The sequence below is a fragment of the Aotus nancymaae genome, unplaced genomic scaffold (assembly GCF_030222135.1).
Source record: "Aotus nancymaae isolate 86718 unplaced genomic scaffold, 86718_ANA_hifiasm-v0.15.2.pri h1tg000007l, whole genome shotgun sequence".
NCBI classification, from domain to species: domain Eukaryota; kingdom Metazoa; phylum Chordata; class Mammalia; order Primates; family Aotidae; genus Aotus; species Aotus nancymaae.
In genome coordinates, this window is record NW_026988418.1 from 37,556,078 (window position 1) to 37,577,807 (window position 21,730).

General features: G+C 38.0%; 1 protein-coding gene across 8 annotated transcripts in view; it reads right to left on the reverse strand.

Moving 5' to 3' along the window:
• Positions 1–5,310: 5,310 nt before the first annotated feature.
• ERICH3 (glutamate rich 3) overlaps positions 5,311–21,730 on the reverse strand; it is a 114,998-nt gene continuing 98,578 nt past the window's right edge. For all 8 annotated transcript variants that reach the window (XM_012442565.2, XM_012442566.3, XM_012442563.2 and 5 more), the window contains 4 exons: positions 15,275–15,397; positions 14,823–14,864; positions 9,106–11,462; positions 5,311–8,403 (listed from right to left, as the gene is read on the reverse strand). In XM_012442565.2, the coding sequence (XP_012297988.2) occupies positions 9,124–11,462; positions 14,823–14,864; positions 15,275–15,397 (2,504 nt within the window). In that variant the 3' untranslated portion in view covers positions 5,311–8,403; positions 9,106–9,123. The remainder of the gene's footprint in view (positions 8,404–9,105; positions 11,463–14,822; positions 14,865–15,274; positions 15,398–21,730) is intronic.

The window sequence follows — 21,730 nt, forward strand, 5'->3', positions numbered from 1 at the left end:
TGTATGTTAATTCAGGTATTCATTCATTTCCATATATTTATTGAGCATGTTCTGTGTCCCAGACACTGTTCTTGGCACAGGGGACTGCATGTGGACCAGAACAGATCACATATCTTCTCTCATGGAGCTAATACTGTTCTATTGAAGAACAAATCAGCCTGTGTTAACAGGAAATGTAATTGTCAGAACTCTAAAGTTATTTTTCCCTTCTTCACAACATCTCACATTTGCATTCCAACAGACGTAACAGAGAAGATGAGAATGGAAAGGATCAAAAACCTGACTAAAATGAGGCTTTTAAACTAATAGTCTTAAAAGGAGAGGCAGATTCAAATAAATCATCCATTCCCCTGAGAGATTAAAGGTCATTAATTCCTTAGTCTAGTTATTTCCAAACATTTGTGTTTAAGGTACAGTTTTGAAAATTAAAATTTCTCTTGCAGAGTGAGGATTACTCTTCATAGTTACAGAATTATTTATTACATTGATAGCGCTTTAGAAGAGGTCTGCAGAGCACAGTCCTCAGCCCAAATTGACACTTTGCCTCTTTGTATAAATAAAGATTTTTTTGAGACACAACCATACCAATTCCAATTCTTTTAAATATTGTCTATGGCAACTTTCATCCTAAAATGGCAGGGTTGAATATTTGCAATTTTATATCCCATGAGGCCTAAAATATTTACAACCTGGTTCTTTACAGGAAAAGTTATCTAATCCCTCCTCGTTAGCACTGAAATTTTGTTTGAATACAACTGTTAACTGCCCTGTATTAGTCCCTTTACACACCACTATAAAGAACTACCTGAGACTGACTAATTTATAAAGAAAGAGACTGGGTAATTTTAATTGACTCACAGCTCCACATGACTGGGGAAGCCTCAGGAAACTTAAAATCATGGCCAGAAGGTAAAGAGGAAGCAAGTCACATCTTACATGGTGGCAGGAGAGAGAGCGAGATCAAGGGAGAGCCTGCTACACACTTTTAAACCATTAGATCTCATGAGAATTCATTACGAGACAGCATTAGGGGGACAGTGCTAAACCATTAGAAATCACCCATATGATCCAGTTACCTCCCACCAGGCCCCACCTTCAACACCTGGAGATTACAATTAGGAGATTTGGGTGGGGACATAGAACCAAACCGTATCATGCCCTGATGGTGCACTCACGCTTCCTTTCCTAGAAACAACTGGACATTACCAAACCGTATCATGCCCTGATGGTGCACTCACGCTTCCTTTCCTAGAAACAACTGGAAATTACCAAACCGTATCATGCCCTGATGGTGCACTCACGCTTCCTTTCCTAGAAACAGCTGGACATTACCAAACCGTATCATGCCCTGACGGTGCACTCACGCTTCCTTTCCTAGAAACAGCTGGACATTACCAAACCGTATCATGCCCTGATGGTGCACTCATGCTTCCTTTCCTAGAAACAGCTGGACATTTTCAAACCGTATCATGCCCTGATGGTGCACTCACGCTTCCTTTCCTAGAAACAACTGGACATTACCAAACCGTATCATGCCCTGATGGTGCACTCACGCTTCCTTTCCTAGAAACAACTGGACATTACCAAACCGTATCATGCCCTGATGGTGCACTCACGCTTCCTTTCCTAGAAACAGCTGGACATTACCAAACCGTATCATGCCCTGATGGTGCACTCACGCTTCCTTTCCTAGAAACAACTGGACATTACCAAACCGTATCATGCCCTGATGGTGCACTCACGCTTCCTTTCCTAGAAACAACTGGACATTACCAAACCGTATCATGCCCTGATGGTGCACTCACGCTTCCTTTCCTAGAAACAACTGGAAATTACCAAACCGTATCATGCCCTGATGGTGCACTCACGCTTCCTTTCCTAGAAACAGCTGGACATTACCAAACCGTATCATGCCCTGACGGTGCACTCACGCTTCCTTTCTTAGAAACAGCTGGACATTACCAAACCGTATCATGCCCTGATGGTGCACTCACGCTTCCTTTCCTAGAAACAACTGGACATTACCAAACCGTATCATGCCCTGACGGTGCACTCACACTTCCTTTCCTAGAAACAGCTGGACATTACCAAACCGTATCATGCCCTGATGATGCACTCACGCTTCCTTTCCTAGAAACAACTGGAAATTACCAAACCGTATCATGCCCTGATGGTGCACTCACGCTTCCTTTCCTAGAAACAGCTGGACATTATGCTAGGACTTTTCTTCCTTATAGCAACACCAAGCTGCATGACCCACTCATTTATTTTACTGGCAGATATCACTTTAATAGTAAGTAGATAAAACAAATTTTGTACATTAATCATAATTTTGGCTATTGACTTGGGATGACTGCCAGGCCATAAGAAATATGGCCCTCAGTTATTCATCTTGTCCTTTATACTAGTGGACTTACATATGTCTGAAAGGGTTTTGAAAAACAATATCTCGTCACGTGTTTATATTTACATGTAAAAATTTTTATATATTTAAGTAGTTACAGATGTAACTTCTATTAATTTATAAAACAAGACATTTTAAGATTAAATGGTTTTATCTTTTTTCTACATGTGTCCAAAGACATAAAAATGCCATAGAAATTCCATATCATCTTTATCCATGTCACAGATGCAGTGGGGTGCCACCCTGATACTCTCTTCATAGTGGACACTATTGGCCTCCAGCAGCCTGGGGTGGGGTATGCTATCTGAGTTTCTCCACAGGAATTGCCCAGCTCAAGATTATGCTTGCTCTTGAGTAGGAAGCCAACATCAAGTGACTGTCCGGTTGTGGGGACTTACAGGCCTGGTCCGTCATCTGCATTTGGTCATCCCACCTCCAGAGCTCCCCTTTGATGAGTTGCACCTCTGTGGCAACTACATCTCTGCCCATCTTGTATCTTGGCCCATTTCTGCTTTTTCAGTTCTTCATTGCGTCTTTCACAGGGCATGCCCCAATAAACCTGCACACAAACCTCTGATCCAAAGTGTTTCTGGAAGAATCTGACCTAAGATATCCATTTTCAAAAGTATGTGGCTAAGCTCTTCGTTAGTGTTAGAAAATCTCATGTTTTTTATTTTCTTAAACTTACATTTCTGTTCCACTTTGCCCATAGATATGTATGCTACTTCAGTGTATTTTTATACTTAAATGTCCTTTACTTCTCACCCTGTCATAATTATGTGCCATTAAATTATTATGCAAATTAAATTTTAATTTAAAAAATTTCTTGTGACCATAAGACTCTATGTATTAAATCTCACTTGGACTGAGTTATCATTGCAATTATTAGTAATACACATTTGATCAAAACAACATTCATACTATAAATTTTGGCAAATATTACACATAAAAAGTAAAAGTAAAAATGCATCTAAGATAATGATTTCTATTTTTAATTAGTTTGTATGTCTGTGAATGAATATTATTTACTGCTGGAATAACAGTGTTCAACATCAGTTCTATCCCACTTTCTGTTTTATTTTATAGACATAAAAATATAGTAATTATGCATGTCACATAAATAAGTAAATGGGAATGGGAGTTATTTTGTTATACTGTACAACAATGCTCTTATTTGAACTCCTTCTGATTTGCCAAAATTTACAGACTAATAATATGCCAAAAATATTTCAATGACTTATCAGCTGGCAATTCAATCACATCTTCATTTAGTTGTGTTGAAAACAAAGAATTGAAAACCAACTGATTTGCGGAAAGATTTGTTACCCAGTCATTAAAGTCCTTTCCTATGCCATATTTCAAATTGTTTCTTCGTCTGATTTGTATCATTCTAGGGATCATTGCATCACAGTAAACTTGGTAAGTGAAGGAGGAGTTGGCCTCTATTGTGAGTAGAAGATTGGGGGATTGACAAAAGACATTAACTGCAGACTAGTTCTCAAGTCCATTTTAAGATAAAGTGCATATGGAGGTTAAGCATCTGCAAGCTAGCCTTGCCAATGAATCCCATGAAAAGCTTCATCTTCCCTGGGAGGTACATTCACACCAGTTTGAAAGTTTCTGTGCCTCATTACATCAATTTCCCAAACAACTGTGAGATTTCTCTCATAATTTATGAGTCCCTAATATAATGTTTAAGTAGATATTTAATAAAGACCAGGAAACATTTGACAAAGCACTAAGACTTAGGCGCTAGCTTCTCTGTCCCAAGAATCTTTTGTGTACTGCATTTTCCCTAATTAAAAATGAGGGTATTTCAACTTTCCAAAATATTGTAAGAGTCCCACAGATTTATTAAACAGTTTGAGTCTTCTGGAAAAAAATTACAAAAGGCATGTGCATTCTCATTCTCAAATTCCAGCATTTTATCTTGCAAAGTTAGTTTCAGTTATTTTGAAAAGCATAGTTTTCCTGTCACAGGGCATGATATTAGAATAAAGAACAAAAAACAAAGGGAAAAAGAAGAGGGGTGAATTTGAGAGCAACTTTTAAAGAATTCCAGCTATATTTATTCCCTGTTCTCTTGTACCTCTTGCTGCTGGCCATGGTGTCAGGGAATTATTTTTTAAATGACATAATCAAATGGTACAGAAAACAGAGAGGAAATATTACCCAAGGTCAGAAGCAGCTTCTTCTCGGCTGTCCTTGAGCCTGCTGGAATATTTCACTTACTAGATGAATCTTCCTTAAGGCTTTCTTTTCTTTTCTCAAACAATCATTTTTCCAATGGCAATAATTTTGGCAAAATTATTGATCTTAGAAGGATTAAGGAACTCAACTGTACTTTAAATTTACAACACTCTTAGAAAAAGCTTAACTCAAGAAGTTCAAGCAGAAAACCTAATTCCACCTACATTTCCTTTGATTGCCTATTTTTCTTTTGAATTATTTTAATAATCTCCCTTTTGCTTTGATTGACACTAGCTGGAAATATAACTCCCTTCTCACTGATAGAGGATCTATTGAGGAAGTTTAATTTTTTTCCCTTCTATAAATAAACAAATACATGTAGAGGTTCACATGTAATGTCTTAGTATCTATTTAAGATAGCTCTTCTTAGAAGTAGTGTATATGATAAGAAAAAGTCCAAATTTTGAGTCAGAAAACCCAAGACTGACTGATTTTTAGACAAGCCACCTTATTGAGCTTTTGTTCACTTACCTATAAAATGGTGATAGGCGATAATAATTTTCCTCCCTGACATTATCTCATGTGTGTGAAGGACACATATGAATGTAGAAATCAGTATAAATACATATACTGTATTCAAAAATACAGCCCAGTGAAACTAATCCTCTCTTCTCTGCTCTGTGGAGTTCAAATATTATGAGGAAAGAACACAGAGATTAAAAGTCAAGTCTTATTTACAAAGAACCTTTCACATGTATCTGTAAACATATGATTGATATATGTTTTAATAGTGAAGAAACAGGAAAAAAATCATTTCAGGTGGACATACAAATAATTTTATCAACATAGTATTTGCAGGAAAATAATTCACTTATTCAAAATATCACAATACTAAATTTCACAGTTAAACTCACATGCAGATTGTAGAATTATGTTATGGGATGTTTTGATGAAATGTGTTAAATATAAACATAATCCAATGCAATTTCCATTTAGCACATTGTACAAAACTCATTTTTCAATGGGGTTAATAAGTTTACTATCTTTCCCATAAGGTGCAATGTATTCAAAGTGCTCTGTAGCATTGAGTTGGAAATCAGGAAACAAATACTGTTAGAGCTCCACAGTAATACAGCTCAGTAAAAAATGAACTTGAATATAATGTAGATGAAATCTACTCATAAAACTTTAAGACACATTATGATGATTTATGATGTGCAGTAAGTGGTATCCTTTAATAGGGAGTAGGGCAGAGGGACTTCGTGCATGTATCAATACAATCATAGTAAAAATAGGTTCAATACCGACTTCACCACTTTTATATTGAGTGCCATTTCCTAGAGAAAGAACGAGACAGATAAATCAGAAGACAGAGAAAGATAGAGAGACAGAGAGAAGAAAAGAAAGAAAGTTCACAATGCCTCTGCAGTTTGCTTTCCAACTGAGACTAATCCTTAATACTATCAATAGTCCATGACAGCAGTTTTCAGACATCAGTGTACATCAGAGAGGTTCTAATTTAGTAGGTAGGAGAAGGAGCTGGGAACAATTTGCAGATGATGCTGATGCTTCTCATCAAGGGACCAGTCTACTATCTGGCCCAGTGTATTTTTGAGCATTGAATGGCTCCATTATACATTAAAATGGAAAATACCTATTTTGATAATATGCCTGGTCCCAAGGGATCTTGAATGTAATGTGGCCAGCATGGATTATATGATTTAGAGCAGTGGTCGTCAACCTTGGCTATATAGAAGAATCAAGTGAAAAGTTAAAAATATATATACTGATGCATAGATCCATCAAAACTAATTAAATCGGAATCTCTGGGGTGCGGAAAAGCATCGAGTCATTATAAAAGTGCCCCATGAAAATCTAATGTATATTATGGCTGTAAAATCACTGCTTAAGGAAATTTTTTTTACCTCCTCACATAAAGAAATGGTAGATAAACACATGCACTCTGGGGCACTGGTATGTCTTCAAGGAAATCAAAACCCCTAGGAGGCAGGCTGATATACAACTAGAAAATAATATCGGGGGTAATTTAGAATGCAATTGTGACTGTTGATTTATAATGAACTGCAAGGTTAGTTCACAGGTTTGAAATAACAGAACTTGGGAAGGTGAGCAGCACACTCATTTAATCCAAGTTTCTTTCCTGTTGAATGACAGCAACTAGAGTCTAGAATGTTGGCATACATGCTGATGTGCACTGCCTACCGCTATCATTATTATACTCATTCTGCTTAATTATTTACTACTTTTGTTTAAATTTGAATGGCCCTGTAAATAAGGCCCCAGGGACCAAATTCTACAAGCTACCGTTTTACTAGTCTACCTCAGAAAGTAGAACTACAGAAACACTCACAAAAAACAAAGAGCATTTTGAAATAAGACTTCCCTTTATTATTCTGGCATAAATTAAAAGAATGAATATTTCTAAGTATAAGTGCATATACATCCCATGAAATCTTATTTATTGATTGATTATACTTTAAGTTCTGGGGTACATGTGCAGATCGTGCAGGTTTGTTACATAGGTATACATGTGTCATAGTGGTTTGCTGCATCCATCGCCCCGTCATCTATATTAGGTATTTCTCCTAATGCTATCCCTTCCCAGTCCCCTCACCCCTTGCTGTTCCTCCCCTAGCCCCCCATCCCTGTGTCCATGTGTCCATTGTTCAACACCCACCTATGAGTGAGAACCTGTGGTGTTTGGTTTTCTGTTCCTGTATCAGTTTTCTGAGAATGATGGTTTCCAGTTTCATCCATGTCCCTGCAAAGGACATGAACCCATCTTTTTTATGACTGCATAGTAATCCATGGTGTATATGTGCCACATTTTCCTTATCCAGTCTATCATTGATGGGCATTTGGGTTGGTTCCAAGTCTTTGCTATTGTGAACAGTGCTGCAACAAACATACGTGTGCATGCGTCTTTATAATATGAGAAAAAAAAAGCTCATCATCACTGGTCATTAGAGAAATGCAAATCAAAACCACATTGAGATAACAACTCACACAGTTAGAATGACAATCATTAAAAAATTCAGGAGACAGCAGATGCTGGAGATAATGTGGAGAAATAGGAATGCTTTTTCACTGTTGGTGGGAGTGTAAATTAATTCGACCATTGTAGAAGACAGCATGGCAATTCCTCAAGGATATAGAAATAGAAATACCATTTGAACCAGCAATCCCATTACTGGGTATATACCCAAAGGATTATAAGTCATTCTATTATAAAGACCCATGAAATCGTTTGCTAAAATAACTGAGAGATCTGGAGCAATCTTCAGTTTTGAGTGTACGTGGAAGGACATTTAGAGCTCATTTTCACAGGCCAATTCATTAAAGCCCCAAACCACAGATTTTAAATAAATTTCCCATGTATGAAACTGAGATTGTGGAATGGATTTGGGCTCTGTATTGTAAAATAAAAAGGACTTTAGACAAACCCCTAATATTAGGACTGGGCCTTCCAGTGATCTTTGGTAAAAGTCAAACATTTGAAAATTATCATTTTTGTTTGAAAATAGTGTTAGGTGTGTAGAATGTGTAACAGCCTCACGAGTTTCTCCAGGAGGAACCATGGCTCCTAAGAAGGGTCCTACAAATCTACTTGAGCTATTCTAAAGGTGCTTACTGAGCCACTGACCAGGGCTGACAGATTGGGAATCATCTCAGACAAGTACAGCTAGGAACTAAAAAGAAATGAGAGAGAAAATCAAGAGTCCTGGTGAGATGCTTGGGTAAATCTTTCTCCACTCTTTACGTCTTCCAGAAGACATCTTTAAATTATCCTGAAAAACAACAAAAAGGATAGTAGTACCAGAATAAAATCACTCACAATAGTGGAAACTGGACACTAAGAATGTGAGGGCATTAAGGAAATGGCAGGATATGCAAAAAATAATTTTAGTCTTTAGTTCCACTCTTTAAGATTTATAACCTAAATATTTTACATATATAAAATATTTTATATGCAAAATATTCAATATAGAATGCTTATATTTTATATCTGTAAAAATGATATGGATTAAACACTGCAAAACTGCAGAAATGAAATCATAGGGACCACTTAAAGGCAAACGATTACAAACAACCTTCGTCTCATCCTTTAAAACACTAGGGTGGAAAGGAATTGTGAAATAGAGTTTTATTCTTTACTCTTGTGATCTGCCCTTTGCAACACATTCTCCTCCGTATTTCCTCTGTGGGGTCCTATCTGGGAGACACGGATCTCACGACTTCAAGGAGCTGCCTTGCAAAGACTGAGCATGACTTGTCACACAGGGAAGAGCAGTGGGTCCCCGTGTGTGCTTTGGCCCCTCCTCCGTCTTTTCCAGCCCCTCTCCTGATAGGCTCAGGGCTGTGACACAGAACTGAAGTCTGTGTGTTTATATGTGCACAGACACCAATAAAGGGACAAGCCAGTCCCAAGAGAAGGAGACCCACCACAGGGTCGCTATTTAGTCCTGCAAACACATCAGACTTCAACTCACCGTCTACCAGCAAGTCTCCTAGGCCTGCGCATTGTTGGGAGAAACATCTGCAGCCTCACTTTCTCCTTGCACCATGCGCTGTTGCTTCTCTTGAGTTGCAGTGAAATCAGTCTTCTCATGACGTGTTGCCATCACCTGGAGACTCTCTAGACTCAGTTCCCTCTCTCCCTCCCGTGGTAATCCTAATCTGAATTTTTCAGCTGTTCCCGACTCCTGCCTCCCAGTGGCTGCCTCCTGGCCCTCTGAACCTGCCTCTAGCTCCTGTCCTAGCCCTGAGGTCTCCCCTTCCAGGGCTCCTGGGATGCCTACCCCAGCCTCTGTTGTGCATGTCACTGTCATCTCCTCTGCCGCTGGCATTTCCTCCTCATTCTGCACTAATTCCTCTACCACCGCCCTCCCTGCAGCTGCTGTTTTTCCTACTAACTCATCCTTTTGGTGCCAAGTTTCTTCCTCAGCAACATCTGAAAAGGAGGAGGCTTTATTTGCTATTGTTTTCTCCTCGGCTGTCTCCGAACCTGCCAACGCCTCTCTCTCCTCTGCGGCTGTTTCTGCCATTTCCCCTCCTCCAATTAGAACTTCCTCAGCCACAACCCTTTCTCCTCCCAGGCCCTCATTCTTTTCTGTGTTTCCTCCTCCTCCCATGTCCCTGTCCCCTTCCAAGTTCCCGTCCTGCATCACTTCTGTCCCCAGAGTGCACTCTCTATCCTCCTCCTCCTCTGGGTCCTCATCCATCGCTTCTTCCCTGAACTTTTCTGCCATCGTGGAATCTCCCTCAGGAACATCTTCCTGGGTCCTTAGCATGACATCCGCTCCTTCTAGCCCTTCAGCCCTCCCCTCCATTCCTGCACTGCCGTTGTGATCTTTGGCTGCCAGCTCCTCTGCCGGGCCTGTGGCTGGGATCAGCCCCTCAGGGGCCTGCACCTTTCCCGCTGGCTCACTTTCAGGAGCTGCTAAGGCCCCCTCTCCGTCCTGGTGGGGCCCCTCCTCCAGGGCCCTGTTCTCCCTGCTCGACAGCTCTTCTCCATCTCTGTGTTCTGTGTCTCTGGCTTCGCTCAGTCTTTCCTCTCCTCCTTCTTTCGTCAGAGCTGTTATGTTTTCTAGCGAGTTTTCAAATCCAGGTGTTGCTTCAAATATGGGATCCACTGTCTCTTTTACTGAATCTTCTCCTAGAAGCCCTGGATTGTCAGACAGCTCAGATGCCCCCACAGGTGCTTCGTTCTCAGCATCAGATCCCATTTCCTTGGGTGGGGCTTTTGTCTCTTCCTCAGCTCTGACTTCCGTCTCTGATTTCCCCTCTTCCGCTTTACGTTTTTGCTCTTCTCTAAAAGCGTCTTCATCCTTAAGTGCATTTGGCCTTGTCACCTCTTCTCTCTCAGATTCGGTTTTCCTCAGAGAGGTTTTTGGCCTCTCAGCTTTCCTTGTCTCTCTTGCTACATCTAATTCCTTGGGCAACATTTCTTTCCTATCATCTTCCCTATTAGCTTCTGCCTCAGTCACTGTCTCTTCCCCTTCCACATCTTCCTTGCAAAGGTCTCCAGGGCTGCCCTCCGAAACCTGCATCCGGCTTGCCTCTGCTGTTCCTGCGAAGGGGATCAAGGGTGTTTCTGTTCTCCTCACATCCATTCTCTCTTCGGCTGGTTCCTCTCCCCCAAGAACTGCCCCTTCAGAACCATCCTCTCTCTTGGACTCTGTGTCCTCCATGGGTTCCGTGTCCTCTGGGTCTATGGATGTTTGCTCTTCACTTTCCCCGCCATCACTCACGGCCACCCCACCCTCAGCCTCTCCCTCCTCCGATGTCGCTGCCTCTCTCAGGGTTACCACCTCCTCAAGTTGCTCCGAGTTCAGGGCTGCTGCTTTATTTGCAAGCGCTGCCTTCTCCAAACCCTGTTCCCCTTCAGAAGCTGCCTTCTCTGTCTCAAGCACCGTCAGCATCCAGGCCTGCTTTTCAGGAGCCTCATCTTTACTCAGGCCCACAGCATCTTTTGCCGCCGCTTGTCCTGTGGAGTCTGACCCCCCTTCGCCCAGCCTTCTGGCCCCTTCTGCTTCTGCTGCTGCCTCTGCCCACCTTTCTATACCTGGAAAAATCTCCCTTTTCTCTGCGAACTCTTCTACCAGTTCTGACTGCTCTGCTGTTGGCTTCCACACCCTCAAGGGAGCCTCAGGAACAACTCCTGCTTCTCCCCATAGCGCTGCCTCTGCTCTTCCCTGTACTATGTCAGCGTCTCTGTGCTGCGGCACTTCTTCTTCCTCCATGGCTTCTTTCTCCTCCAGTGTATACTTTTCTTGTGCCAGTTGCTGGAATTCCTTGTTTGAGTTGATTGCTGCTGTTTCAGCCACCACTAAATTCATTGTTGGTGCTATAAAAATAAGGTTAGAAATCAAGGTTACTTCAATTCCAAGTGAACAAGGGAGGAGACACTATAATCTTATATAACACTATTGACAGTATGAGATGTTTGTATGCTATATCAAGAGGCCAAACACTTTCTCCATTGCGTCTAAGATACTGAGTATAACATGCACCATGACTTAATAATGGTTTTTAAATATGAAATAACATGTTTTCAAATTTAATGAACACATTGATATTAAAGAAAAGCTGAACATCAGAAATGTTTAAAATAAGCAGCAATAAGAAAAAAAAAAAAAAATCCTTATGTCCCCATGTCTTAATCAATAAAATCTTTGTCTCACTCTGTCTTGGCTTCCTCTCTCTCTCTCTCCCTCACATACATACAAATACATACAAACTTCCTTTCTTAAAAATAATAGTAAGTGGAAAAATTATGCAATAAGAAAAATAGTGAGCATTATCTTCTTATAAATTATTATTTTCTTTGTCTCTTTTTCTTTCATTTTTTTTTTTGTTGTTGTTTTTGAGACAGAGTCTCGCTTTGTCACCCAGGCTGGAGGGCAGTGGTGTGAACATGGCCCACTTCAGCCTCGACCTCCTGGTCTCAAGCAATCCTCCTGCCTCAGCCTCTCGAGTAGCTGGGACCATAGGTGCATGCCACTATGTGAGGCTAGTTTTGTTTTTGATTTTGTTTTGTTTTGTTTTTAGAGACAGAGTCTTTCCATGTTGGGCTGGCTGACTTCCAACTCCTGGGTCTCAAACTCCCAAATTGTTGGGATTACAGGTGTGAGCCACTGCACCGGCCCGGAAATCATTATTTTCTATAGCAGCATAATATGTCTGTCTTCTATGTTTCTTATACTCACATGGGCCTTTAGCAACATAATCATAATACAGTGTGAACTGATCATTCTCACTCCCAGATGATAAGCTATTATATCTAGATTTAGTCATCACAAATTGGATCTTTAGTAAAAAGTCTTACCTTTGTAGCTCAAGGTAAAACCGTTTACTAAAGACACCAATTTGTATTATCTCTCACCTGTGATCAGAAACTAATTTGCCTTTGGCCAAACAGGACCACAGAGCAAGACAGGACTTTGTAGACTGGGACAGTTTTCAGCATAAATCATCTTCTTTAAGTACAAGTTTTCATCCATAATTTCCTGGCAAACCTGGGTGCACAAGCTATCGTAGTTCATAGTTCAATAAATATAGATTTCATATGTTTTTAATGGTACCAAGTGGATTTTTTTATTATTTAATAAAGTTATATACATGTTCTGAAATATGCAAGCAAAATAAGTAAAGAAAGGCATGTTATGCCAAATGCCTAGAGCATTTCAATTTCCCAACTACAGAATAGTACTTAGGGTGCAAGGAGCTTTGAAAAAGGTCATCTTAATAATTTATATCAATTTAATCTTCTTTTTCATTTATTAAAAAAACACTGGACTAGATTGTATAAAATAAGTTATACCAAGGTGGCAAACTCTAAATTACAAAAACTTAGAAAGTAGGCAAGTGTTCCTCATTGGTTTTTCACTTGCTTGCCTTCTTGGCTAGCTATTGTACCTGCCACATCATCACCAGCAACCCACCAGAAGCCTGGAGTTCTGATCCTTCTTACTTCTTCTCTACTCTATACCCCATTCATTACCTCTTCTAACCCACAGCACGGTCATCCTTTGTTGTGTTTCCTCGGCTCTTGCCAGCTGCTATGATAAACCATTTTGAGGTAAAGCAGTAATGGTTGATATTACATTTCCCTTAAAATGTGTTTGGAAGGTAATTTATGATGTCTCCTTTCAAAGGAGTAAAATAAAAATTTCAGGTCATCTATCAATAGGGCTGAGGTTGACCTTACAGGTCTGCTTATCACAGCAGTTATTTCATAACTTTTACCTAAAAGCTTCCAAAGCAAAATGTAGAATAAAGTATTTGTTCACAGAACATGTAGCCAATTCACCTGAGAGAATATGGTCCATTTTATTTCATTACAGGTTGTCACTGGATTTGAAATAAAATTAAATTGAAACAATAGGAAACAATAACGTGTGTCAGGTCTCTTTGATAGGATATCTGTTGCTATTCAAAATCCTGCGTGAAAGTATATTAAAAAGGCAGTTATGAAAAACATTTAAATAAAGTCCTCTGTCTTTCTAATCTGGTTTCTAAATTTATGGATTAATTAAAGAACATTCAGGGAAACAGGGAAATAAAATTGCCTAGCCACCATGTAGTAATATACTATGCCTAAATTCTAGGAGAGAAAGTGCTAATGGCATCCAGCTGAGACAGTATATGAACACATACACACTATAGGGGAGTCAGACATGATGTCCCTCAAGCAAGGGAGAAAGAGTAATTGAAGCTTTTCTAAGAAATATCGGTATAAAAATATGACATTTTTTTTGATGGTAACCCCATGGGCTTTTGAAAAATATGTAATAGAAGAGAATAAGCAATATTCACAAACAGTGGCAATTTGATTTAGTGGAATAAGTGTGTACTTGGAAGTCAGACTGACCTGGGTAAAAATGCCAGCTCTGCCACTTACTAAACTTGGCAAGTAACACCTCTCTAATCTTTCATTTTCTTATCCATAAAATGAGAATAGCAATGCTATACTCACAGAATCTTTGACAGTGAGATAATTTATGTAAAATGCTTAGCACAGTGCCTGGCATAAAGAAAGCCCTAATAATCTTCCTTGCATACACCTTTCATTGCTTACAAATAATTAGATTTTCTTGCTTGAATTCAATTTGATCTATAATAACCAGAATCTGCATTGCACAATAAATATTTGGAAAGGTGCACCTGAATTCCTCTAGTTGAATGCCTACTATAAAAGATGTGGTTTTTCTAAGCTCAGAATTCCCCTCTTGTAACTCAGCCCACTGCATATTCAAGTGTTACCTGGCCCTCTTCATGTTGCCAAGGGAGAATTAGAGCTCAGGGAACCAGCATAAATACGGGTACTCTGGCTATTGCTTTTTGCTATAAGCAATAAAGTCCTTTTTCTCTGACCCAGAAGTCTTATGTCTTCTGCTAGGATCTATAAAACCGTGGCTGCCTAAGTTGTTGCTTGAAAGAAGGGTAACATCTCAAGTGCCTCACGGTGCTCGATGAGAATTATTAAATATTGAAGGTGCGATAATGTGACCATTTGATGAATAATGAATATCTTTCCCTGCCCCCATACACATACATATATTCAAATCAGGACATTTTTTAAAAGTCATTCAATACATACCAGAAAACCTGGTAATTTCAAGAACAGAGGAAGTTTGAGCAGATTTGTATGAGTCATGGTGTGTCAGAACACGCTAATTGGAACTCTTACAGATAGAATACTTACCACCACGGGCCAGGTCATATGCTAATGGCAATGAATCCTTTCCTAATTAAAAAAAAAGAAAAAGTTCAAATGAATCATTGTGAAATGTACCATGGTTCTTCATGGCTCCAATTGGGTCAGTTAAGGAAAGTTCGTCCACCTGTTCAACTATCTGGGAGGCAGGCTATTGAAATAAGACTGATCTGAAAATTCCTACCAGTACTGTAAAAATCTAACATCCTGTTTTTAATCCTAGGCATCAATATATTCAAAAAAGAATGATAAATTTATACCTGATGTTAGTTTTAAAGCTCCCCTTAGGGCCTGTCAACTACTTTTGGCCATGCTATTTCATTAGTTGAAAAGAAAACAAAAAGGTGGCAGAAGGAAGAAACAAGAATAGGAAAAGTGGAAACAGGTTGTTTTTGCAGAGGATTTCTGAAGGTCATTCCAAGGTAATGATGTGTCCTTACCGCCACTTGTGTCAACCTCCAGCTTCCTCGGTGGCTTCCCACCCTCATCTTCACTGCTGACACCAGACTCAGCATCATAGTGACAGTGGTAGCCCGATGCCACTTCCGTTATTATCTGTCCAGCTTATTGGGGGTCACATAAAATATCAAAAGGTATAAAAACAGGTCATGGGAACATTGCTGAGCTATTTCACATCATTTACACAAGTGGGGTCAATTTAAATGCATTTACATTAAAATGTAACCTTGTTTTAAAAATCTCTGAAGCATAAACAACTCCCAAGCTATGATTTCAAAAAGCAAACACAATACACAAGAGAAGATCATGAAGTAAAGAAATCCATGCAGAGAAATACTTGCATTAAAAAAAAAGATAACAGCCAGAAGCAGTGACAGGTTTGCCAAATGCACATGCGATGAAATGATTGAAAAAAGCAGTTTAGTTGCATTTTCCCTTCTAGGAACTTGTGCTATGGCTTTTACAACACCAATCATCATTGTATTTTTAAATTGCTAAAACTGCTAGAGCTGACTACTCTACGAGCATTTCATCCATTAGTAGATTTTAGTGATTTGACCCCAATATTCACTCCATGTGGACATAAGCAAAAAAGCTATTACACAATTCCTACAAATTTGACAGTAAAAGCTATTGTAGAAATTCCTGTTGTCTGTAATTGGTTACTAGCATGGACTTCAGGATCACAGAGATCTAAATTCAGGTCTCATATTACACACTAACCACCATATCACATTGAGCAAGTACTTTGGCCTAAGCCAAAGCCTCGGTTTACCCATCTGTCAAAAAGAATTACCTATTCAGCGGTTCTTAAAAGGTTTAAATGAAATAATATAGACAGAGCATGTTCATCTTCCATTATTAGCAAGTGTCCAGGCACTTAATAAATAACAGTGATGATGATGATGATGATGATGAGCATTTCTGAGTATCATCGCCCAATGTGGTATGATTCTAGGCCAAACTGTAAAGCCAATTAAGTTTGTATTTAGTTTCTGACAATTTCCTGTCTACATCCCTTGCTTATCATCTGATGACCCATATAATAAATCCCATAAATCCCTGACATTACTATTACATTACCTCCTGGTTAACAAAAGTTATTTCAAATAACGTAGACTGAGATCTGTCTTCTGGCATAAGAACATGGTATTTCTGAAACCAATTAACTCCTTTCTTTTCCTTTCCTTTCCTTTCCTTCTTTCCTTTCCTTTCTTCCTTTCTTTTCTTTTTTTCTTCTTTCTTTTCCCTCCTTCCCTCCCTGCCTCCCTTCCTTCCTTTTCTTCTTTCCTTCCTTCCTCTCCCTCCTTCCTTCCTTTCTTCAGTCTCCCCTGATATTCTGTTACAGCAGATACAAAGACTTTACTTTGAGAAAACAGAACTAGAATGTAGTTTCTTGCTTAGTTTAAGGTGAACTGCTAAGAGGTAATTATTTACTGAGCCCTCTGTATTTGGAAACAAATAGTGAGATACCTGCCTCCAATCAGTTTTGGAGGAAAAACTGTGACTTAACAATATTAAGAGGAAAAACATAAATGAAAAGAGGGAAATAATATAGTTCAAAAATATTCTCTTTTAAAAATATTTGACCATCACTTTTCCTTATTCATCCAATAAAACAAAAGATTTTTACAGTAAGAGTTTAGACGATACCAATTCATGACAATGAAGTAATAGTTTCAGGTTTTCATTTTAGAAGCTTTATAAACGTAATACATGTGAGCTAAATATCATCTTACTATAATAATGTGAATACTGTGTATCTAGAGACTCAAATAAGCAATGTTTTAGGTGTTGCACATAAATTTGTTTGGCAGTTACATGAAGCTTTATTCCATCAGTGCTAAAACATCAAAAATTTTTCCAAGTAGTCTACAGGGTATAATAAATATAGTTTACAATATTAATAATAAGCAATACTTAAGCAATTAGCAGCTACTGAACCAAAAGACGATTATAAGAAGCCAAATGATACTAGCATAATCTGAAAATTAAAACTCACTCAGGAATGATAGTGAAGTTTGTGGTCCCTCTGTCTCAGGGATGTAATCACCACTTGCCCACGTCTGCTGGCTTGCCCCTGGAGGATTAGCCTTTGGGAGTAGATGAGAGCCTGTATAGTTAGGTGTCACCTATTTCAGGTTCAGCAAGAATGGGACTCTGGCCTAAGTATCGAGGACTTACTAGGTGTGAAACTAGAAATGGCTTCACTTGGTCATTTTTCTCAGATGTTCTTCTGAAACTGAAATTTAAAAGCAAGAACTTGGCTGGTGTCTAAACTCAACTGTTTCCCACCCATAGTGAAAGAGGACTGCGTGCTGAGACTCCCAACACATCACTTTGTTGCTTCTCTCTATTTGACTCTTCATCCCCTAAGGCTCCTGTCCTTTACCTGTCAATATAGGTGACCAGTAGAGGCAAAGGTAGTTGTCAGTTCTCAGAGCATTAGGTGCAAAATGCAATTGTCACACACAGAGAATGTCTTAGAAAATCAGTTTTTCCACTCAAATGATATATTGTACTTTAAGGTATTTTTTTAAATATCAAAATATTCTTATATTACAATGTCAGCTTTTTAAATATAAAAACAAATATATTTTAAATAATATGTATTGTATTTTCCTTAAATATGGAGACAGTATTTAGATAGATTATCCAAAGCTTGTAAAAAATTAAAGGATACAAAGGAGAACATAATTATCATCATTTCACTACTCAGAGAAAACTATTAGTTAACATTTTAATAGATTTCCAAGTAGTTTTTACTCAATTCTTACTAAAGGTAGCATTTAATATCCCACTTTATTAATTTAGCAATATATTGTGACTATTTTCCCATAGCATTAAATTTGAAAGACTCTTCAATAACACATAAAACATTCTAAGAAAGGCTTACTGAATTCTGATTCATCAATTGCCTATTGTTAAATATTGAGTTATTTCTATTATTTTGTGATTATAAAGCTATTTTAAATACCACTTATAATCATTTTTGCACATATTTCTGATTATTCTCTTAAGACAAATTCGTAGAATAGAAATTGCTATGAGTTTTTAGGAGCTTTTTATACGTATTTCTAAATGTCCTTTTTAAAAGGAGGTGTGATGAGCAATGTCATCAATAATGACTGCAAGTCCTATGCGCCTGCACTTTTTTCACAATTTCCACCAATTCTTTCTTTATTTGATAATTTAGTAATTGAGTTAGTGGCAAGGACAGAGCTTTCAATATTAGTAACAAGCTTTCCTTTTGTGAATTTCCTGCTATACAATATACATTCTTCTGTTATGATGTTTGCCTTTTTATTGACTTGTAAGAACTCTTCATATATTACAAACATCAATCATCTTTTCCAACTTCTGTTTTAGAATCACGGGTACAGATGCAGATTTCTTACATGAATAAATTGCATGTCACTGAGATTTGGTGTGCAAATGACCCCATCACCCATGCAGTGAACATAATACCTAATAAAATGTTTTTCAACCCACGGCCCCCTTTCACCTTCCCCGCCTAGTAGTACCCAATGTCTATTGTTGCCATCTTTATGTCCATACAAACAAATTTTTTGTCACGTCCATGTTGCATATATTTCTTCCAGAGTTTGTTTTTCTATATAATTGTATGTTATTGCTGTTACTGCTGCTGCTATTGCAAAGAATTTTACATTATTCAGTACTATTTCTTCCAAATCCCAAACTATTATTTTTAAGATTTGTAGACATTCTACATCACATTTTGGTTTTAATCTGGCAAAAATTACCATCATCTTTATATTTAGTCTTCAAAGAGTGGGAGTGATTTCACATTTATCTATTTCTTTTTCATCCTCTTTGTGTGGAATAGCATATTTTTCTTATTAAGTTCATGTGTTAGCCTTTTCTTTCTTATACATTTCTTAAAGCCTGATTATGAGCATTCCTCCATTATGGTTTATTACTTTTGTTGTTGTTATAGTTTGAGTCGGGGAGTTGTTTGAGGCTATAGTTTGAAATTGGTCACCTTACGAACACCACTTCTTGGCACTAATAATTGCTGTTAATTAATTATCCAGTGAGTTGTTTTGTTCTTTTAAATCCAAGAATTACTTAGAGTACTGCTTTTAAATTTCCAATTTTTCTGGTGAGACTTAATTATATTTTATAAATAATTTCTAGTTTTATTGCACTATCATGCAATGTGTATTCAACAAATTCTGCTCTGTGATGCTATTAAAAAGGCGCATAGAGAATAATAGTTACATGATAATCCAACCTTCTAAATTGTATTAATCCTTTTTTCCATGTCCTTGTGTATTGTGAAAAGGACTGATGTTTATGTTTAAATAAAAACGAGAGTTGTTCATTCTGTGTTTTCCATTAGGAGAGTGGTTAGCTTCTTGAATGTTCCTAAATCCCACTGGGATACAGATCTTCCTCACAAAGGGTTAAGCTGAAATAGTTTCCAGTGCCAATTCAGTGACCCAAAAGCTAGAGGAGAAAGGAAAGGAAAGTGGGGCTTTGAACCCTCTTAGCAGAAATGTACTTCACTGTGTTACTTTCCTATGGTTGCAAGAGCGTCCAGGCTTGGGTAGACTCTTGGCATTGGCATCTTCTTTGGTAGGGAAGTGCCTCTATGAATTCAGGGGAAAAGACCCTTTACCAGTCAGTGCAGCTGACTTTTTGCTGGTGTTGCCTCACAAGCTTTCCTGGGGGTGGCAAGAGTGAAGAACGCTGAACAATCAGAAGCCTGCACACCATCTTTCTGCTTCCTCACAGCTTGCTCGTGCTTCCAGCCTCTTCTAATCCTTGAAGTCTAGGATGATTTCTATTTTAACTCCCATGAGGACGCTCCTCTTTCTCGTGGGAAACAGACCTAAGACAGCTCCTGATGTCTTTTTCTAATTTGCCCTCATGTAGCAAACTCCTTGGATTTTGTGATATCTGGATGGTACCTTCCTTACACACAAAAACAAATTTTTTAAACTTTGTAAAACATTTAAACTGCTATTTATATACGTTCTTCCTCAATTAAAATAGAACAGGGAGAAAGCAAAATCAAGTACCCGAACTCATATTACCAAATGAACTAAATTTCACAGTGTTTCTGATTAACATTCTCCTTAAAAGTTGATTTATAGCCTTCATATCACTTGCTGCTATGTTAATGGAGAAACTTAGAAACTCACTGCAATAATTCAACTGCTTTTGCGGAAACAAATCAAATCACATCTTAAAATTTAGGCCATCACAAGTGAGATGTAAAAGCTGACACTTTAATATCTACTAGTCAAGATGCAAACTGAATTATTAAATATTTACTGAATAAAAACATTCTTATCATTTGGAAGCATTATTTATGTGGTTTAAATGAATAATTTGAAAACTTTCAGATATTCTTGACCATAAACTTTGATTTAACAAAAAAATAAAATATTTAGAATGATGATGATAAAGGTTGTAATTTTTCAGGCCAAACAGACTTGCAGGGTAGCCTTTTCTCTTTTCTGATTTTTTTGTAATTCTTTGCTTATTTTGTTTGTTTCTTTCTTTCTCTTTTCTCCCCTCACCTTTCCACAATTGTTACACATCCTCTAGGCCATTTTTCTCCTTTAAAATAACGTAAAAAGGGGCAGAACAAAACCATGTTATTTCTGTCCTGTAATTGCCTATTCTCCATGATATAGCCTTAGATATCATGGTTGGCCAGGGCAGATTAAAAGAAAATATGCAGAGGAATAAGAAGGAAAGTCCAAGAAATCATCCAAGAACTTCAATTTACTGTGTATCTTGGAGGCTTTAGGGGTTTCATTTGTTTGTTTTTACAGTATAGGAGACTCCCCTTATCTGCAGAGTATACATTCCACACCCCTAGCAGATGCTTGAAACAGTAGATAGTATCAAACTCTATATATACTATGCTTTTTCCTTACATGCATCCTTATGATAAAGTTTAATTTATAAATTAAGCACAAAAGAAATTAACAATAACTAATAATAAAAGAAAATTATAACAGTACGCTATAATAAAAGATACATTGATGTGGTCTCTCTCTCTTCTCTCTCTCTCTCTCTCTGTTTGTCTGTCTTATTGTACTGTACTCAACTATTTTCAGACTGGGGTTAACCGTGAGTAACTGAAACTGCAGATAAGTGGGTCAACTGTGCTACGTATTTTCTAACCAATAGTGTCTGAGCGGTTTGGGCAGTAGAAAAGTAAGAAGTAGATCCACTAATACACACAAATTTAATAAATGGTTTAAGCCATGAAACAAAAGTACTAGTTATTCTATTTCATACTTATTTGAATCCTCATTATTGGCTCTTTCTTCCAGGCTCCCAAATGTCCAAACACAAATGCTCTAATTTGGTATTTATTACATCTTTTACATTCTCTATCCTGTATTCTCAATGATACCTAATTCATTCTCTTTCCTATGTTGTTTTAAACAATACAA